The sequence below is a fragment of the Orbicella faveolata genome, unplaced genomic scaffold (genome assembly GCF_042242905.1).
Source record: "Orbicella faveolata isolate gen_17 unplaced genomic scaffold, um_ofav_v1 contig_47, whole genome shotgun sequence".
Classification (NCBI taxonomy): Eukaryota; Metazoa; Cnidaria; class Anthozoa; order Scleractinia; family Merulinidae; genus Orbicella; species Orbicella faveolata.
In genome coordinates, this window is record NW_028301577.1 from 5,025,001 (window position 1) to 5,044,200 (window position 19,200).

General features: G+C 39.8%; 1 protein-coding gene across 3 annotated transcripts in view; it reads left to right on the forward strand.

Moving 5' to 3' along the window:
* The window catches only part of LOC110066657 (putative ATP-dependent RNA helicase DDX60), a 39,758-nt gene that overhangs the window by 16,062 nt on the left and 4,496 nt on the right, over positions 1–19,200 (forward strand). For all 3 annotated transcript variants that reach the window (XM_089280476.1, XM_089280475.1, XM_089280474.1), the window contains 12 exons: positions 416–538; positions 1,205–1,380; positions 1,525–1,707; positions 3,678–3,780; positions 4,681–4,833; positions 5,722–5,826; positions 9,105–9,305; positions 9,663–9,767; positions 10,742–10,886; positions 10,980–11,095; positions 11,594–11,747; positions 12,586–12,875. In XM_089280476.1, the coding sequence (XP_089136602.1) occupies positions 416–538; positions 1,205–1,380; positions 1,525–1,707; positions 3,678–3,780; positions 4,681–4,833; positions 5,722–5,826; positions 9,105–9,305; positions 9,663–9,767; positions 10,742–10,886; positions 10,980–11,095; positions 11,594–11,747; positions 12,586–12,875 (1,854 nt within the window). The remainder of the gene's footprint in view (positions 1–415; positions 539–1,204; positions 1,381–1,524; positions 1,708–3,677; positions 3,781–4,680; positions 4,834–5,721; positions 5,827–9,104; positions 9,306–9,662; positions 9,768–10,741; positions 10,887–10,979; positions 11,096–11,593; positions 11,748–12,585; positions 12,876–19,200) is intronic.

Below are 19,200 nucleotides of genomic sequence, written 5' to 3' on the forward strand. Positions count from 1 at the left end.
TATCACGTGGTACAAATAAGCCAATCAGAAAATCGGAGTTTATACAGTGTATGAAAGTTGAATAATAATAATAAATAATAATTTTCTGACTGATTAATTGGACATAAAGCGGTTTCTATTGAGTGTACTTGAAAACCAGACCAATTACTTACCAAGTAGATTACTCAGCCAATCTCAAATCGTGGTAAAACCAAAACCAAAACCAATTACTTTCGACACTCAATTGAAAACCGCTGTAAGAGGTTTTAACAATTACATTTACGGCAAACGGTAAAAATTGTTTCTTCTAAACTAGGTTTCTTTTCTCTTTATCCTTGAAATCAATCCAAAACAAAAATAGAAAAAAGATATCTATGTAGAGCAAATACAGACGGCAGAGCTCTGATTTTTGTCTCATTTCATCTACATTTTGCAGAAACTTTCTCCGGAAAAATATTTCCTGGAAAACAAGTTCATTCAAAAGAGTCATGCTCGACAATATGAGCATGAAATAAAGAAGGAATTAAAGTCCTGGGCCGACGAGAAACACTTCGAGAAGGTAAAATAACAAACTGCATGTAGAAGCAATGTTGTATGATACTGCTTATGATTATATCTATAACACGTTACAACAGAATCTGCAGCGCATTTACCTGTTGCTTAAAGGAATCAGAGTGACAACTTCTTGCGCGCTTTTCGTTTTATAAGTAAAGTAACAAGTTTCTTCTCGGTCAAGACTTATTGAACCATTTCTTGACACTGCTGATACTCAATAATTATTCCAGGCTCTTATCTCGTTGGGACGAGGAAAAGTAGAACGTCTAAAATGATAAACTTGGTGGATTCTTGACACTGCCTTCGTCATTAAATAGAAATTGCGGTCTTCGCCCTTGCTTCCCGCAAGCTATTGCGCGCATCACTCAGGGGTCTGTTTAAGTTAAAACTTCCACTAGAAGCCGACTCTTGCCTGCTGTTGGAACATTTGGAGAATTGAATCTAGCGCCCAAAATTCCTGCTGTTTAGAATAAAGACAAGTCAATCAAACCCACGAACTTATACTGAATATACGGCATGTTATTTAGTAACAAATTCTGTTACTTACCCACATTTTGCAAAATCGCGGTTCCGTCAATTTTCCCATTTGCCAGGTATGTAAAATTGAATTAAATTACTGAAACTAAAGATAAATCCTCAATTGCAATTCACTGTTTATCGATTATTTTAGGTGCAATCCGTGACTCAGTCGCTAAATTCCGTTTGCAAAGAGAAGCAGGCCTCGACTGAAGATGAATGGAGCGCACTAGGATTGCCTTTGTCCGGGACTTTTTTCATCTGGCTGAATTTCCCAAAGCTTGTTGACCAGCTCAGAGCACAAGATAAATTGCCAGCCTTAGTGTTCAGGTATAGCAGACTTTTGTGATGAAATCTGTTTTTAGAGTAAAAATTGTAAATTGCTCTACTTGGAATGATGTTTTTGAAAGCCATGATTATTATCATTTAAATTTAAATGAATTTGAATGAATTTAAATACTTATGTTCCAATAGCTTTGACCGTGTGATGTGCGAAATGCTATCCAGGCGTCTTACTAAGGAATTTGAAGACCGAGAGGCAGATATAAGAGCACGAGACGGCCACAGAGCCTTAAAACGTGCTGAGAAAAGGCGAGCAAAGGCTGAAAAGAAACTGAAAAAGACAAGAGATGAAACAGAGAAAGAAAAAGCGCAAAGGTAATACAGTGAAACCTGTGTTAAGCGGACACCCTTGGAACACTCACTTGTGTCCGCGTAATACAGGGTGTCCGCTCAAAACAGGTTCTAATATATTGTGCAATAATAGTTAATTATTAACCCTTTTGTAACACAGTGTAATACAGTGTAAGATTTAAGACTGTTCATAGCACAGTGTCCAGTCAGTCAATGCATCAATCTGGAATAATCTACTTGCTTTAAAACTACATCGTTATTAAACGAGTCTGAGCTGAGCTTTTAGAAGTAGAAAGCCCTTGAAGTGTCCGCTTATTTCAGGTTTTGTGCAACAAAATGGCTTAATATGATGTCTGCGTCCGCTTAACAGAGGTGTCCGTTGAATGCAGGTTCATTTTACGGTATATGTGGGAAGAAAATTTAGGGACTCACGCTGGTGTCCACTTAATAGAGTGTGTCCACTTAATGTGGGGTCCACTTAATACAGGTTTCACTGTACAAACAGGTTAGTTTACATGTCTTCAGCAGTAGCGTACATGCAATGTAGCCAGGTGCAGGTTGAGATGCTAGACTCTAAGCACCGGTACGATGTCTGAAACAGAGAGGGTGGTGTGTCGAATCTGTTCTTTGGAAAATAATTGGAAAGTAGAGCGTGACTGCATTTCTGCTGGGAAAAAGGAACAGGAATAAATCTACCAGCAGCTAGAAAAAGCTTTTTATTTGCGGGTCACTCTGTGACCGTGATGGTCCCTAATGAATTTTGACAAATCGACTGGTTATGTGCACCAGATTGAAAACTTCATCTCTTCGTTAAAGTAAATCAGAGAGCTTTTGCATTTGTAGAAATGCAATAATTAAAAAAACAAAACAAAACAAAACAAAAAAAAACCAAAACAAATGAACAAATAAAGAGGATTAAACTAGTGAAAGAGACCCATCTCTCATGTGAGACAACACTCAAAACGTCAGCTGTTACATGTCGTCTGAGTCATCCCCGCCAACAATACAAGGGTCAACATTTCGTGATCTGTTGTAACATTGTATATTATATTACCAGGGGATGTACTCCTCGAAATTCTGACGGGGTGTTGATGCCCAGTTCTCCCAGCAAATCCTGACCCTTTTCCACCAAAATGAATCACCTTCCATACCCAACTGCGGAGCTGTCCTCTCTAGTATCTGAGGATGCCACTCTTTTTTCTGATGGAGCATGAAAATACCGATAAAAGGAGATGACTAAGTTGATATTAGTACGCTGTTTTGATTTCCACAAACAATTTCAGACCACCATGGCAAAGTCTGGGATCCTGTCTTTGAACCAAACAATTCCAAAACATTACATTTTGGCGCGCTAATTAACAATTAGACCCGTAGCCCGCAAGGGCTACGGGTCAATAGCCCATGAGGCTTCACCTCATGGGCTATTGACCCGTGGCCCTTGAGGGCGAAGGGTCTAATTGTTTTAGTATCACCCAACTAGTCGGGCAGAAAAGGTAATAATAAAGTTAGCAAATGCAAGTTGAAGAAATATTTATTTAGGAATAAAACGAAAGAAAACGTCACGCTCGATGGCGCCAATTTCGCTACTCGAGGACTATTACTAATAGTCCCCTAGTAACGTAGCCAATCAAAATGCAGGATTTGCATTAGTCCACTAGTTGGGTGATACTAATACCTACATAGCTTATGTGTGAGGTGTGTGTGTTTGGGGTGGGGGGTTGGGGGAGCTCCCTCAGGTGACGCTGAACAAAGCTCTCAGGATATGAAATGGAGAATAAAAGATATGTTATGGCATGTTATGTTATGTTATGTTATGGTATGAAAAATTACTGTGAGATCTTGATCCACGAACGGAATAGGTGTGTGATCTAAAATTTCTGTCTGCAACATTTTTTTTTTTCAGTGAAGGTAATAAGAAAATATTCAGCAACAAATGTTGAATGATGTCGAGACATATATAGTAAATCAGTGTGCCAGTTTAATTCTGTTAACAGATTGAGTAGCCAGCAAGATGAAGAAGATGAGGAAGACTTTTCAGCTTTGGATGAACCTTTGCCAGAATGTACATTGGCATTTACACACGGAATTGGAAAACAGGTAACCCAAAGAAATAAAAGACTGTTGGACGCATTCTCGTTTTCAGAGCTCACTGTGTTTCTCGTCTTCGGCCGATCCTGTCTGTGCTCGAGGAAGAGCTACCTCTTGAGACAAGTGATTTGACTACTGGACTAAGATTTTAACTGGTTTACTTCTCTTTGATCTCTCACTAAAACCATTTGATCATAGCACCCTTACGAATCTTAAAACTGGCTTATAGGGAGATATTTTCAGCGAAGACCGCCAAAACATATGAATGGCACTTCCGGCCATAGTTATAATTGTCTTGTAAATATTTTCCAGACTTCGCGCCTTATATTAGATCGATGAAAACATATCCAGGACCATAGTTCAAAATCTTACTCAACAACTAAATTTTGCGGGAATGTTTCATGGTCTCCTCAAGCCTTCAGAAGTAATTTTCTATTAACATGAACCGTCGTAGTTTTTTCAAATGCTCTCATGCCATAAAATAACTGAGCTACTACGCGCGCTCTCATTGGTCGATAGGTGTGTTTAGATGAGAGTATGTAGACACGGTTGTGACGTTTTAGGTTCGCGCGTATTTTTCAGAATTATTTTATAAAAGCAGTAGAGCTATTTCTCCGTGTTTACATTGCCACATTTAAACACTCGGGGGGTTGGGAGAATTCTCGAATTAACTGTCTCGAATTCTCCCAACCCTCCTCGTGTTTAGATGAGTCTATGTAAACACCGAAAAAGTGCTCTGTTGCTCAAATATATAGTCGTACAAAAGTTTACTACCCTATTGACTCTTCGGTGATTCACTGACGTTAAAGTCGTGTATCAAAGACTCAATTATCAACGCGATTAAACAATGCAGTAAGATTTGTTTTAACATGCGTCATCTTCAACATAGACTTATTGCTTACTTTGCAGGACATGAATAAGATACTGGGTCGCATACGGTTCGTTAAAAGCGGAGACATATTTAAGCGGGCCTTGAAACGAGGAGTTAGCCACCATCATGCTGGTCTTGGCAACCACAAAAAGTCCTGCGTGGAAATGTTGTTTAGGAAGAAATGTCTTCAGGTAACATTCCATCAATGGAAGTATCTGAACGGTTTGGGTCGGTTGACACTCGATTGCTACTTGTTTTAAATTGACATCTTCAAAATATTGCCCCGATCCAACAACCCCATCACGTGATCTTAGTATCAATCATGAAAAATGGCTGTGGTGCGAAAGGAATGATAGAAATGAAAAGGGCGTAGCGAATTTTCTCAGACTATTGTTGCCTGTATAAATCATCCCGGCTTGAAAGTTTAAAAATCCAGAGATTTGTACAAAAAAAGGTCCCAGATGTCAAGGCTACAGCCCCTCGCAAAAGAGTTGAAACATACCCCTAACATGTCTTCATTTGAAACGTAAACAATGATTTTCTTTCTGACCGCCCCGTTTCCCTCCCTTTCAACGTTATTGCTTAGAGGTTTGAATGTTATCCTGTCGTGCAGATAGCATTTACATGGGAGATAGTGATTCACACAAGGCATATGTTTTAGAATGTCTTGACTTCATTTGCAAGTGCTTGCGGATTGTGAACTTTGCGCGGCAACCAGTGTACAAATCCTTTCCATTTCGTGTCGTTCCATGGTCATGACCACGTTTTATGATTGGCAAGATCACGCGAAGGGTCTATTTTGCATGTGAATTCGGTGGAATCAAGGGACCATTAGCAAATTGATACTGAATGGCTTCTACCAGAAACTACTTTATTCTCTACATTAGTATTTGAATTTAAGGCGCCATCATACAGTAATATAACAGTTATGAACATTACACTGAGGGAAATCAAGGCCCAGGGCTAAACGCGACTACAACGTCTCACTATGAGACATGTTCTCATCGCACCTGGTCTTAGCCTCTCTCTCAAGAGAGTTACTGTTCTGTTACACCTCAAAAACTTTTCTGACTCTTTAGGTCGTAGCAGCAACAGGAACCTTAGCACTTGGAATCCACATGCCTTGCAAGACAGTTGTGCTCGCTGGAGACGCACCTTTCTTAAACTCACTGCAGTACAGACAGGTCGGTGAACAATCTTCGCTACTGTGAAAATTTGCAGATAAAGTGGTGTGTAAGCTGGGGTTGTATTTTCATGGGATTGAAGTATTCTTATAGTACTGAACCCAGGAAAACATGTTATCAGTTGTGTGTGCCGTTGTGTGTCTGTTGAATATACCTCAGAGTGTAGCAGCTCTCGTGTGCTTGTAATTCTATTTGTCATCAAGTGCAAGCTGCCCGGGGAGGGGGGGGGGTACTCCCCTATATGGCCTATATGAGGAGCCATAATCGGGAACGGAGACCGTAATTCTTAGGATCCGCACGCACCTATGATATGAGACAATTTTTCTATTTTTAGAACAAATTGCGCCATCCTGACGTCATATATCCGCGTGCATCCACGCACATGTCGGGCGCTCTTACGTGGATTTTGTCACGTTGCGTGATCAAATGATGAGAGTTGCGAGATTCTCTTGCAGATTTTTCACAGCGATGGCAGGGAATAAGGCAGGGACTAAGATCAAGGGCTCTTATATGTCGTTTTATGCTCTGAGCTGATGGAAAAGGTGAGTTTTTCAGGGTCGAAAACAAGACTTCAATTTCGCGCTGCGAATGAATATTATCTGCTCGCGCTAGTTAAACGCGTAAGCATTTGCGTTTGCTCTGTGAAGAAAAGTTATGACAGAAAACTCTTTACTCTAGTATCGAGTTAATTTGAGAGTTTCCCAAACAATGCTTAATCATAACCAAAACCTGTTTGTGATAGTTTCTTATCGTTTCTGTTTGTTTGGCGAGTGTGCAAAAGTTTTTACGCAGCTCATTTGCATAGTGCAGCGCGTGCACTTTCAAGTCCGAGTCGGTGTTTTCAATTGTCAATCTTGACAAAGATTTCTTTGGTTGTCTTTTGTGCTGAGATGCTGCAACAATTTTCCCCAACGCCCAAAGGCTTCTAATATCATGTGTGTTTCTTTAACGTAGTGAAATTTTACACTGCGAGAATAAAATAGACAAGGAGTTTTGATAGCTCAACCAACAAAATCGAAATCGTTGTTCGAGTTGATTAAGGTCATTCCACTAATATAGAACCTGCACTTAGATTTTTTTCAAACTTTGCCTATTGATTGTTTATATTATAGGAACTTAAATTTTGAAATAAAAATGAGGGGTCTCCGTGTTCGTTTACAAGCAACAGCACCTTGTTTGTACCCAATAAATCCTTACAATAGCACCATGATTATAGTCACGATTGCATGCTAAATTCACGTTTCCGACGATTGTTTCTTGTTCTACACTGAGAATTGGCCCATATTTATTTTACATAGAGAAATTTATTACTCAACTCCAAACAACATAAAAAAATGATAGGTCACCATACTCGTTTTCGAGGAAATGACGATTTACCTCTATGGCGAGGTTCAGCTGTAAAGAAATAGCCGCCATTTTTTTAAGCGCGCGCGCTAATCACGTGTGAAATTATGCGCAGTAGGGATGCGCGGTGCAGTACTGGGGAATGACCTTAAAGAAAGCATCATCGTAACTTTGCCGATTATTTCTGCTGTATTTACATATTTTCAGCTAAGCTTTTAATATGTTCTCAAACATTTATCAACCTTAAACATATTTAAAAACTAGAGATATTATCTGAGTTCGATGTACGTTTTCACACCAAAGTGCGGGAGTCCAATTTGTCATGTTTTACTGACTGTACAAAAAACACATCGGCGGGCGCTCTTCTTCATCGACAACAGACAATTTGTTGGTTTTTTACACAAACAAAACTGAGCATCATCTACAGACATAAACTTTGTCACTTATTGGGCCTTGATAAAACGTCAAGCGTTGCTTACAATTCAGGCTTTTTTCAGGCTTACTTTTCGGTCGCGATAGACTCTGGCGAAATCCTCGCAAGCGTGTGGCGGGAGGAGGGAAACTTTGAAGTCCTGAAACGCTGCTATATCCAAATATATCCAACTAGGTTTTTGCTGTGTTATGGAAAAGCTGTTAATCTTCAACACATGTAAAACTTGGAGGGAGTAATGTGGAGCTCTTGTAAAAGAAGTCAAAGAAGCAGCGGAACACAACTTGGTCAGTGACATAAAGCGGGACATAACTAAATTCGACACTGTCTTACTTCTCGCAAACTGGAGCAGCTGACGACGAAAATACTGAAGTAAAATTCCAACAGACATGAACGTGTTGAGTTGTGGGCCAAAAGCGTCGAACACTTCGGGAATTTCGGAAGCCATTTCCCCGCGCTACATCCGCAAATCCTCGCAGAATGTACGCGCGTGTGCCGCAGATGATGGCGCAATTTGTTCTAAAAATAGAAAAATTGTCCCATATCATGGGGACAACCCCAATACTAGAAATGGCGCGCGCTTACGGTCTCCGTCCCCGATTATGGCTCCTGGCTATATAGGTATGTACGGCCCCAAAGGGTATGATTTTGCAGCCGTTTTGGTCATAAATAGGGTATCGATTTTGGCCATTTTGGTTTTAAATAGGGTATGGTTTTTGTACTCTAGTCTTGAATTGGGTATGTTTTTAGAAGAAGTTACTTTTTCATCATTAGTGATAAGACCATAAGCAAAAGCCCTTGATTAGGGTAACTGTGTCAGCCGCAACGGTCATAACCGGGGTATCAAATTTTTGGTCCGGTCATAAATAGGGTAGGGGAAAATCGCAGACTTTGGTCATAAATAGGGTAAGGGTTTTGGGAAGCGGGCCGCACAACCCCACCAAATTTTTCTGGGAGTACCCCCCGGAGCAAGGTGTTACTGAATAAACACTTCTTTGAGTCATTATCGGCCAGTAGTTGTGGAGTTACTATCCTCGGATCCCCTACTTCAGATTAGTTTATTCAGTACAGTATTTATTCCTGCCAAGATCTAGCTGTTAGGTCATAAGCAAGGCAGCCTAGCATCCCTTTATTGGTAATGCATACAAACAATACTCTAGTGCATTTTTCATAAAAATTCGAAGATGCTAGAACAGATTCTTATAAGCATCTAATTAAAAACGTCGTTTCATTCGTATTGATCGTACTTGAAGGTCGCTACTCGCAAATTAGATGATTGTCTGATACGCCACAAATGATCTATAACGTGTTGCAAGGGGAATAGTAGCACGAAATCCGTCGACAGAATGTGACAAAAGGCATGTAGTTAAAATTTCGAGGCTCTGTTCTCTTTTTGTGGCGACTTAGAGTACTTCAGTGGTACCATTCTGGGACGGCAAGGAACGACACGACAATCTCAGGGTTTTGGAGTCCACTTGACATTCCCCTGTTCTATTACTTTCAGATGTCTGGTAGAGCGGGTCGTAGAGGTTTCGACCCAGTGGGGAATGTTGTGTTTTTTGGAGTTCCTTACCGCAAGGTCCAACGCCTCATCACAGCTAACATTCCAAAGCTTGTCGGGAACTTCCCCATCAACGTATCTCTGGTACTGCGCCTGCTCCTGATGACGTCAAAAGGAGACGACAAGAAAGACGCACTGACAAAGGTTTGTGGGAAAGATCTAGAGAACTTTCTCATATGTCAAATATTTTGATAGCCGAGCTTAACTCATGGACGTTTTGAGCGTCGTTTTGTTTGTCTAATGAAGGACAAATTCGATCATGGTTAACTTGTACTATTCGAAACGGGACCGGGACGAGCCTCTTGTATTACACTGTAATGGTTCGGGACCGGATTAAGGAAACCAAATCTTAATTAGGATCTTATTACCACTTCTGAGAGAATGCTCTCAATAAACATACACCGAGTACAAATTCAAATACGCTACGTCAGTTCGTTAAATCAAAAGAATAAGATAAAAAGAACTAATTTTAAAATGCTTTGTTCATTCTTTTATTTCCAGGCTCTAGCATTGCTGTCTCACCCATTCATATGCCGAAAACACCCGGAAATGGAGAGTCAGATCAAGAAGCACTTTCTCTTCAGCATCGAGCTCCTTGCTAGATTGGTGAGTGGCAATGCACGAAGATCCCTTAACGCCTTAGATCAAGACTCCACCACAGTTTCCTGCAGGATATAACCTTTCCATAGCCTTTTTTGTATCCCTCTGAATTTTTTTGTACTCAATTCCCCTAAACTAGCAATACCTTGCAGTTAAATCAAGTTAATAATTCAACACAACTTTTTAGAAGCACGACGTTTCCTATCAGAAGCCTTTTATATCGATTTCTTAACTACAGTGTGTGATCGTGTCTCCCAGGGGGGGGGGGGGGGAACTCCCATGTGAAAAAGTCGGGGATGCTCGTGGGAAAAGTTTAATTAAACCTCTTGACAAGATCAATCTGGGCGTGACAAAAACTTAATTTGACCCCTAAAAGATATCACTGTGAGAACACCAAAAGAAAGCATGGCCACGTTCTTTTTTTATTGTTTCTTAGAATGCGACCCTAAGAGATGCATTGACGGCTAAAATAGTAGCGTTTCCTCCTGAACATCCTAAGTGGGACTAAAAATCCGTAATTTACACCCCTGAGCGAGACGAAGGGCATCCCCGACCTTTTCAGATGGGATCCATCCCCTCACCCTACCCCTCTCCCTTCCCCTTCCCCTCTCCCTCCCCCTCTCCCTCCCCCTCCCCCTCCCCGGACGTGTATTTCTTGTAGCTGTCGATAAGGTAGCATTTCATTGTGGAAATCGAGCAGGCGCCCCGATACCTATACAGCTGCTTTAGGATATGCTGGCTGAACAGACTTCAGCTGTATTTTTAGCGAAAGGAAATTCTATCGTGCGGTACACACTAAGAATAGAACGTCTTTTGTCTGACCTTTCCTCGTGTTTACGGTTAAGCATGTGGTATAAGATGCACAACAAGTAGCACAAGAAATTCCCATAATAGTACGAATGACAAGTGTCTACCCATGCCTATATCATGTTGTGCAACAAGGCAGAAGTAAACTCTCTCCATTGCTCCTTCCTTTGCAGAGTCTTATAAACAATGAAACTGGAGCTCCTCAAGAGATGGCCGGACTCGCCACTCATCTTCATTATCACGAACCGTCCAACTACGTCTTGGTCAGTTTTCTGCAACGCGGGCTCTTTCATGATCTTTGTCAACCAGGATTAAAAGGTAAGGACAGCTTCAATGCGATCACAACGGTTGCCATCATACGATATTCAAATATATATTTATTGTGTTATATTTTCCTTTTCTCTGTTACAGGCAAATTTTCTGAAGACGTCATGAGGAAAATGGTTCTTATTCTGAGCCACTTGTTTGGTCGAAGATTCCTTCACGCTTCTTTCAAGCGAAGAATCCGCTCGTGCCCGACGTCAAAAGTAAGACTTCCTTCATAAGTTATTTTGTTTTCGTTTAATTTTCTTTTGTGTTTTTTTCTATCAGATCCATTCATCTTATTGGACATAGTGGAACAGGCCACTGACTAGTTTTAGAGTTTAGTTAGATACGCCCCTCACAAATTTCTTTATATTTTGTTTGCTTAAGGGTTCATGCGATTTCAAATTCATTTAATTCAAATTACTGTATGTGCGTCATAATCAACCTGAGTTAGTTCGCATTTCTAGACTTCTTTGATGGAGGAAAAAGGTTAACGCCGCCAAAATAAATTTGTTGCGACAGAACAACTTAAACACGAAGACTTCACAACACGGTATTATTTTAATCCATTTACATCTGCAATATCAACAATCCTTAGCTTATTTGTTCCATCTCTGTTTGATACTTTACCCTCATACCTCACTAACCGCTCACAGAAGTGTTTACTAACAATTACAATTGCGTAAATGTAGCATTTATGGTTTTATTTTTCCCTGAAGGTAATTTTGGAAGATCTTCCGGATGAATTTGCCAAAGCACTTCAAGCTTATAACCGTCAGGTTACAGATGTCTTCAGCCAGTACCTCAAAACGGTGGCTGCGGAACTTGAAAAGGACCGGGGAGAGGAAAATAAGCTCCCTTTATCAGGCATAGGTAAGAAGGATATGCTGTCAGCTATTTATATACCAGTTATACAACGCTTTAGAGTGGAATACCGTGGATTATCCCACGAGTCACTTGTATTTTCTCGATAGAAACTACACTGAGAGGTGAAACATAATCAATGCAGCGGTTGGGTTCACCGTCGAGTATACAACAGCTGTCCAGTATTCTGAATGGCTGTATTTTCTATGGCATGGTACAAATACTACTACTACTAACAACAACAACAACAACAACCATTTTATTTTGCATACTACATAGAATATCATTCAGCAAAAGAACACATTAAACTTAAGCAAGAAAAAATACTACTCAAAAGAGTAAAAACTAAGCGAGCTGAGTAGTTACAAGAATTATTACGCTTTAAATCGGTTGTAGGAAAAATAAAGAAAAGAAGAGGTAGAAAGAGAAAAAAAAAAATATATATATATACATATAAATATAAAAAGAAATATGAATAGTAACAGTACCAGTTATAGACAGAGCATTGTTTAATTAAGAGCGATAGTAACTTAAAGAAAAAGTACTAAGCTAGCATTAAGCATAAGAACTTAGAAATTGCTTAGTCAAGGTTTGTTTAAATAAACGCGGAAATAAACTTTTTATCTCTTCATCCAAATTGTTCCACTGTACGCAACTTTCGTGGTATACCATGGAATATCCTCCGAGACCAAGACAGGGAAGAGGAAATAAACTCCCTTTATCAGGGATCAGTGAGAACGCTACACACAATGTATATGAAAGTGATATATATATATACTTCACACAATGTATATCCTGATATTTACATCAAGTGCTACACACTGGTTAATTCTGTTTTCTGTTGCAGAATTTCCAGATCAAGCGAGCGTAACCGACCTTGTCGAAAACGACACCATCAAACGCCTTGCACGCTCTTCAATTGTCTACTCTGCTTGTTCGGCATTCACTGCACTGTCAGGGAATTCAGACTTACATTTGCATTCTACTGGCAAAAAAGCAGCTGTTCACTTGGAAAGGGAAGAAAGCGTTGGCGAAGAAAGTGAAGAAAGTGAAGAAAGTGAAGACGAATCTGACACTGACAGTGACGAAGAAGAAGATGAGGAAGAACATCGTGAGCCAGTTGAACATTTGTTGAAGGTGAAACAAGCGACAGTCATTTATTAGTGCAGAGTGCACTGTTGGGATGGTTTAGGGGGCTGCTGTTCGCTAATGAACTAACGCCATAAGGTGTAAACTTTAATGTTTGCTTAATTAATTAATTTCAATTAATCAATTAGCCTTGCAGGAAGGGGGACTAGGAAGGGTAGGTACCCGAGTGCACTACGCAAAACATGTCATACTTACGCTGGTTTCTTGCCAGCGTGACAAAGCTATATAAATATAAATATATATATTTATAAATGTAGTTCAAGACTTCAGGAGTGATTCATCGTTTTATTGCTACAGACCTGTTTCGTATGGTCAACAAGTGACCACACTCATCAGGCAACATCAACGAATGACCGGTGAATTTAAATGCTGGCGGTTAAATACAAATTCAAATAGTTGCTATGGTGCTGATTATTGCGTTACGTTATCTTAAGGTTATATATATATATATATATATATATATATATATATAAAACGGTTATAAAATGCCTCAAGCCAACAAAGAATGCCACTGCGTCAGGAGGATCAATGAAGATTCACAGTCCAAGCCTCACCGCAAAAATGAATTTAAAAACGTTTGATAAAGCAAGGACGGACAACTTCTGACGGTAAAAAAAGTTAAAAAGTTAAAAATTTAATAGAAATACGTTTCGGTCTTAGACCTTCATCAGTTACAAGAGAAAAAGGACGAAAACTAAGTTTAAATACGGTTACAGTGTGGGAGATTACGTAGCGAAATGAAAAATACAATATTGTGCTATTAATACATCGTGATTAATACAATACAGGAAGAAAATGCAAAACGAGAAATACAATGCTGTACTATAAATTGCGTCATACAGGGTGATAATTAATAGACCAAACGAAAAGAATACAATACTGTGCATAAATTACATTATAGAGCGTGATAATTGCAGAACTAGGTTAAATTCAACCTAAAAACTAAAAGAGTTAAAATAGATAAAACGGACTCTTGCAATGCGGTAAATATAACGGGAAAAATAGTTTGCAAAGATAAGCAGAAGAAACCTACGTTTACGCTGGACAAGGTTAATAACAAAATCCCAAATCGAGGCCTTTGGAGCATTAAAGGGTTGACAAACAACAAAATCCCTGGAGGGGCCCTTAAACAATAAGCTGTAATAAGGTCCCAGGCAGGGCCTTTGAGCATACCTAACACCCAAAAAGCTGACAAAATCCAAGGAAGGGCCTTTGAACTGCCTTATGGCGCGAACGCATATTTACACAAGAGAAAGTTAATTATAACAAATTCTGTTTTTGGAGTGAAATTCTTTTCTTTTATTTAAGCCATGGGGAGCCAAAGAGAACAGTTGAGCACTCCAATAAGCCTCTTTCGTAATTAAAAACCTATCGATCTCGTCTGAGTCATTAGGGGCCTGCACCTGATCAATGCATTGGAATTCAAAATCATCCAAGGAGTGTGGAATTTTATTGAAATGTACTGCTACCTCACAAGTGGTTTTGTTTGTGAGCATAGCAGACTTGTGGTTACGAAACCTAACCCGAAAATCGGTGGTAGTTGATCCTATGTACTGTAAACGACATTTCTTGCAGGAAACTAAATAGATCACGTTTTTAGAATCACAAGAAAGCCTTGAATGAATGGTGTATTTTCTGCCCGTTTTAAAACTTAGAAATGATTTAGATTCAACAAAGAAATTTCGACAGAGATCGCATCTATTTCTTTCACATTTAAAGCAGCCATTATTTGGCTGAATTGTTTGTCCCTCATCGGCGGTTTTAAAACGAGATGGTGCTAATAATTCTTTCAGGTTTTTTGTTCTACGAAAAGATGGTATGATAGAGCCTTGAGGGAAAAGTTCTTTCAATTTAGGGTTGGATTGCAAAATCAACAAATGCTTTCTAATTATGCTACTCACATTAGGCAAATTAGGATTAAATGTGAGAACAAATGGAAATAATTTCTTCGATTGTTTTCCGCGTTGCCGTAGTAAATCATTCCTAGAAATGGTGGAGGCTTTGGAGAATTGATCGTCAACTAATTTGGAGGGATAACCCTGATTAACAAGATAACCCTTGTACTCAACTGTTCTCTCGGCAAGGAAAGTTTCTTCAGAGCAATTTCTCTTCAATCTAGTCGCTACTCCAAAAGGAATAGCCTTGAAGACATGCTTGGGATGGCAGCTAGAAGGTGGAAGATATAAATGACTATCTGTAGGTTTAGAATAAACATCAGTTCTAATAAACCCATCCAGAAGATATAAAGTAAGATCAAGTACGTGAAGCTCACGTTCAGAAAAAACTAACTCGAATTTAATAGTAGGGTATAGAGAATATATATATATATATATATATATATATATATATATATATATATATATATATATATATATAAACGTTTGATAAAGCAAGGACGGACAACTTCTGACGGTAAAAAAAGTTAAAAAGTTAAAAATTTAAAAATTTAATAGAAATTTTCCCTCGATGTGCGTTGAAGTGAGTGTTTACAAAACGTGTTAAGACTAACATCATCAATGTTCAAAGCCAAATGAAAGCGAAAATTAAAGCCAACAGGAATAACGTTACGATCCAAACAACGTTTAAGGAAAGTACAATGGTGCTGATATCTGGAGAGCTTGTTCCAAACAAAAGCAGCTATGCTGACTATGGAATTAAGACGTAGCATCTTTGGATCAACCAGGACGGACGATTCGAAGGCGGATGAGAGCGGAGTATCAAATATTAAAAACGGTTATAAAATGCCTCAAGCCAACAAAGAATGCCACTGCGTCAGGAGGATCAATGAAGATTCACAGTCCAAGCCTCACCGCAAAAATGAATTTAAAAACGTTTGATAAAGCAAGGACGGACAACTTCTAACGGTAAAAAAGTTAAAAAGTTAAAAATTTAATAGAAATGAACATTTGTTGAAGGTGAAACAAGCGACAGTCATTTATTAGTGCAGAGTGCACTGTTGGGATGTATATATATATATATATATATATATATATATATATATATATATATATATATATATATATATATATATATATATATATATGTCTGGATTTATGAAAACGGTGTTAAAGACTGAATCAAGTGTTTTTTGATTTAGTTGTTTTTTTCATTTTTTTTTTTTCTGCTTCCGCTATGACAGCAACTTGTAAATCTTACCTAGCATGAAATGTAGAAACTCCCTGCCGCATGTTTAATTTATTTAGGTTTTTTTTTTTTCATCATGTATCGATCATTCCGCCCCCCCCCCCCCCCCCCAGCCCCTTTTCAATTTGCGTGAATTTTAGCCCATGCTACACTCGTCTGAATTCAGTTCGCGCGGTGACTCTGACAAGGAGCGACCGATTAGCGTTCTGTATTTGCTGTCTAAAGGAAGTCTGCCCGAGGACATCATTAAGTCCAGTGAAGGCCCAAGTCTAACGATTTGCTAGTAGGCGTCGTCCATTATCGTAGGTGAGGCGGGCCTGAGGAGATGTGTAAACTGTACGGGTCACATTTAGTCCCGTAACAGAAGGCCGTTTGCCCTGTGGCGATAATGTTGTGCTTGCTTTAGACAGCAAAACTCTTTAGCCACATCAATTTAGGGCTTAGACGTGCAATGGAGCAGACATTTCTAGCTGCTGTTGGCGTCATTTGCTTTGAACTTTGATGTAGCTAAAGACTTAGAAAAAAAATCTGTTGAAATCTGGATGTGCCATTCCGCGCTCGACAAAATTGAAGTACATCCGGGACATTGCTATTTGCCAGCAAAACATGGCCACGAGGAGAGAGAAGAACATGAGTTCAAGCGCTGATCGTGAGTAGAATTTCCTTGTTTTATCAATTTTAGGCGTTCTCGGCTTAGCTAAGTATCAGAACTGTCTGTGATTCGCTAGCGCGGAAGAAATTTATTTGCGTGGCTTCCGGGCGATAATTGACGTAACGACAACATGTTGAGTGTTCGCTTACTGCTAACTATGGCCTAGTTTGTTTGAATTTCAATCGATTCTCGATGTAGGAAGCTCTTGTTCAGTCCATTTAGGACGATGCAGGCCTTTAGAAAGCACTAGATTGGCTCTCCGCCGCGGTTTTGATATCTGTAGGTTCGTGTTGATTTAGACTCCAATTCCATGTTAAAAGCACTCTTGATTAAATTGTACAATTCATGATTCAACGAAAAGACGGTGAATTTAGTCTTCCTGGCCTTAAAAGGCATACAGGAGAGTTATTTGCTGCTATTTGAGCTACGATAAGCCTCGTGGAAAGCTAGCTCTGGGACAGAATTTTAGCAAGATTATCAGTGACAAGTCAAATTCTATGGCTACGTTTTTGCGAATCCGGTCAGATATTGAGATGAAATGTCACGTAACGGCTACTTTTTGACTGAAATATAGAGGTAAATAACCGATTCCACTGCTTACCATGCTCTTGTTAGCGTGACTGGCTAATTTAACCCACAGTAAAGACATAGTGAGGTCATTTAGGTGAAATCGCAGAGGTTAAGCCGGTCTAAATTAGTGCCGCGGCGAACCAAATGATCAATGTAAGCTCTAATTTAGCTTTATTTGGCTCGTTCGACTCATTTGCAGCGACTTCAAAGGCTTGTATAGGCATGGTATGGACTCTGTTAAGAGTACACGAGGTAGATAGCACTCTCGGTACGACATGGCCATATTTATGTACATTTTCTAACCGATTTTCCAAAAACATGCCCGCTATTTTGGTGCAAAGTCTTTAACACGGTTTTCATAAATTGTTCTTAAGAAATATATATATCTATATATGTGTTTTCGTAAATCTCTTGCTATCCTTGTGGTGCTATTTTTTTAAGAACAAGAGCAATTTGCTCGAAACGCATGCGCAGATAAGTTAGCCTTGAGTGTCGACCACTAGTCCAGTTCTGGCTCTTTCTCCGTCACGCAATGCTACCGTAACGTTGCTTGACAGAGATAGGGCCAGAACTGGTCTATTTTGAGCGGGGATAGCAGCTCTATTTCAGGTAACCTCAGTTCTCCCTTTTTTAGTTCTCCCTTTTTTTACCCCTAGCTCGATTTAAGGAATTTCGTCCGCTGTACTATTGTGTGTTCCAAAGTTCAAATAAAGAATGCTTCTCTCTAGTGGCTTGTTTATTTCCTCTTCTATGAAGGGAGCAAAAACTTCATATTCAGCCGAAACTTTCCCGCGTTCGTTTGTTACATGTAAAATTAGTAAATTTTTGACACAAGAAACTCGCAAGTATTGCCGCAGACTCCGCGGCCCCTCATGAGACCGCCAATTAATTTCATCAGTCTTTGACGTGACTCTCTCATCGATGTAGGATATAATTTCGACCAAGTAACGATCTCTGCCTTATCAAGTTTTTGTCCGCTCGCATTCTGCAAGGGGAAAAGGCTTAGTTGACCGGTGTCTGACATTTGCAGACTGCAGACTGCTTACTGCAGACTGCAGACCGCAGACCGCAGACCGCAGACCGCAGACCGCAGACCGCAGACCGCAGACCGCAGACCGCAGACTGCAGACTGCAGACTGCAGACTACTGATTACAGACTGCATACAGTAGACCCCAGACAATAGATTACAAGACGTTGACTTAGGACCGCTGGTCGCAAATCTTGAAGACCGCAGAGCTTAATCCGACACAAATCCTTGTCATATTGAAATTATGACTCTTTGGCCGCGTAAAAGACGATATGGGTGTGTGTTGATAGACAAGTGTCAACTCTCAAGTTTACTCGAACATGACCAAGGAATTGAAGGCATACTTAGGTATGATTACGAGCCGTTTCGCTTACAATAGCATCTTTTTCACACGACAAAAAAGGAAATGAACATAATAATGGAAGACGCGCGTTCACTTCGATATAGATGCCTGGTACATTGTTACTGTCTGTGGTTTATCAGCATTCACCGTGAATAGTAATCTTGAGAGTTACAATATCAACACATACCCATATCGTCTAAAACGTGGCCAAAGAGTCATAATTTCAATCGACAAGGATTTGTGTCGGATGAACCTCTGTTGTCTTCAAGATTTGCGGCCAACGGTCCTCAGTCAACGTCTTGTAATCTACGGTTTGAGGTCCACTCTGTAATCTGGAGTCTGCAGCAGTCTGCGGTGTGCAGTCTGCAGTCTGCAGTCTGCAGTCTGCAGTCTGCGGTCTGCAGTCTGCGATCTGCAGTCTTGATTTCTTTTTTTGTTTTACCCTAGATCCGCCACCACGCTAACTGAATGCAATGCTATTCCTATGTTTATGCACTAAACATTCCCTAATATACCTTATCACGGTTTTTGACGCCATCTTTGCGAGTAGGCAAAGCGGTCAGAAATTACAGTGTT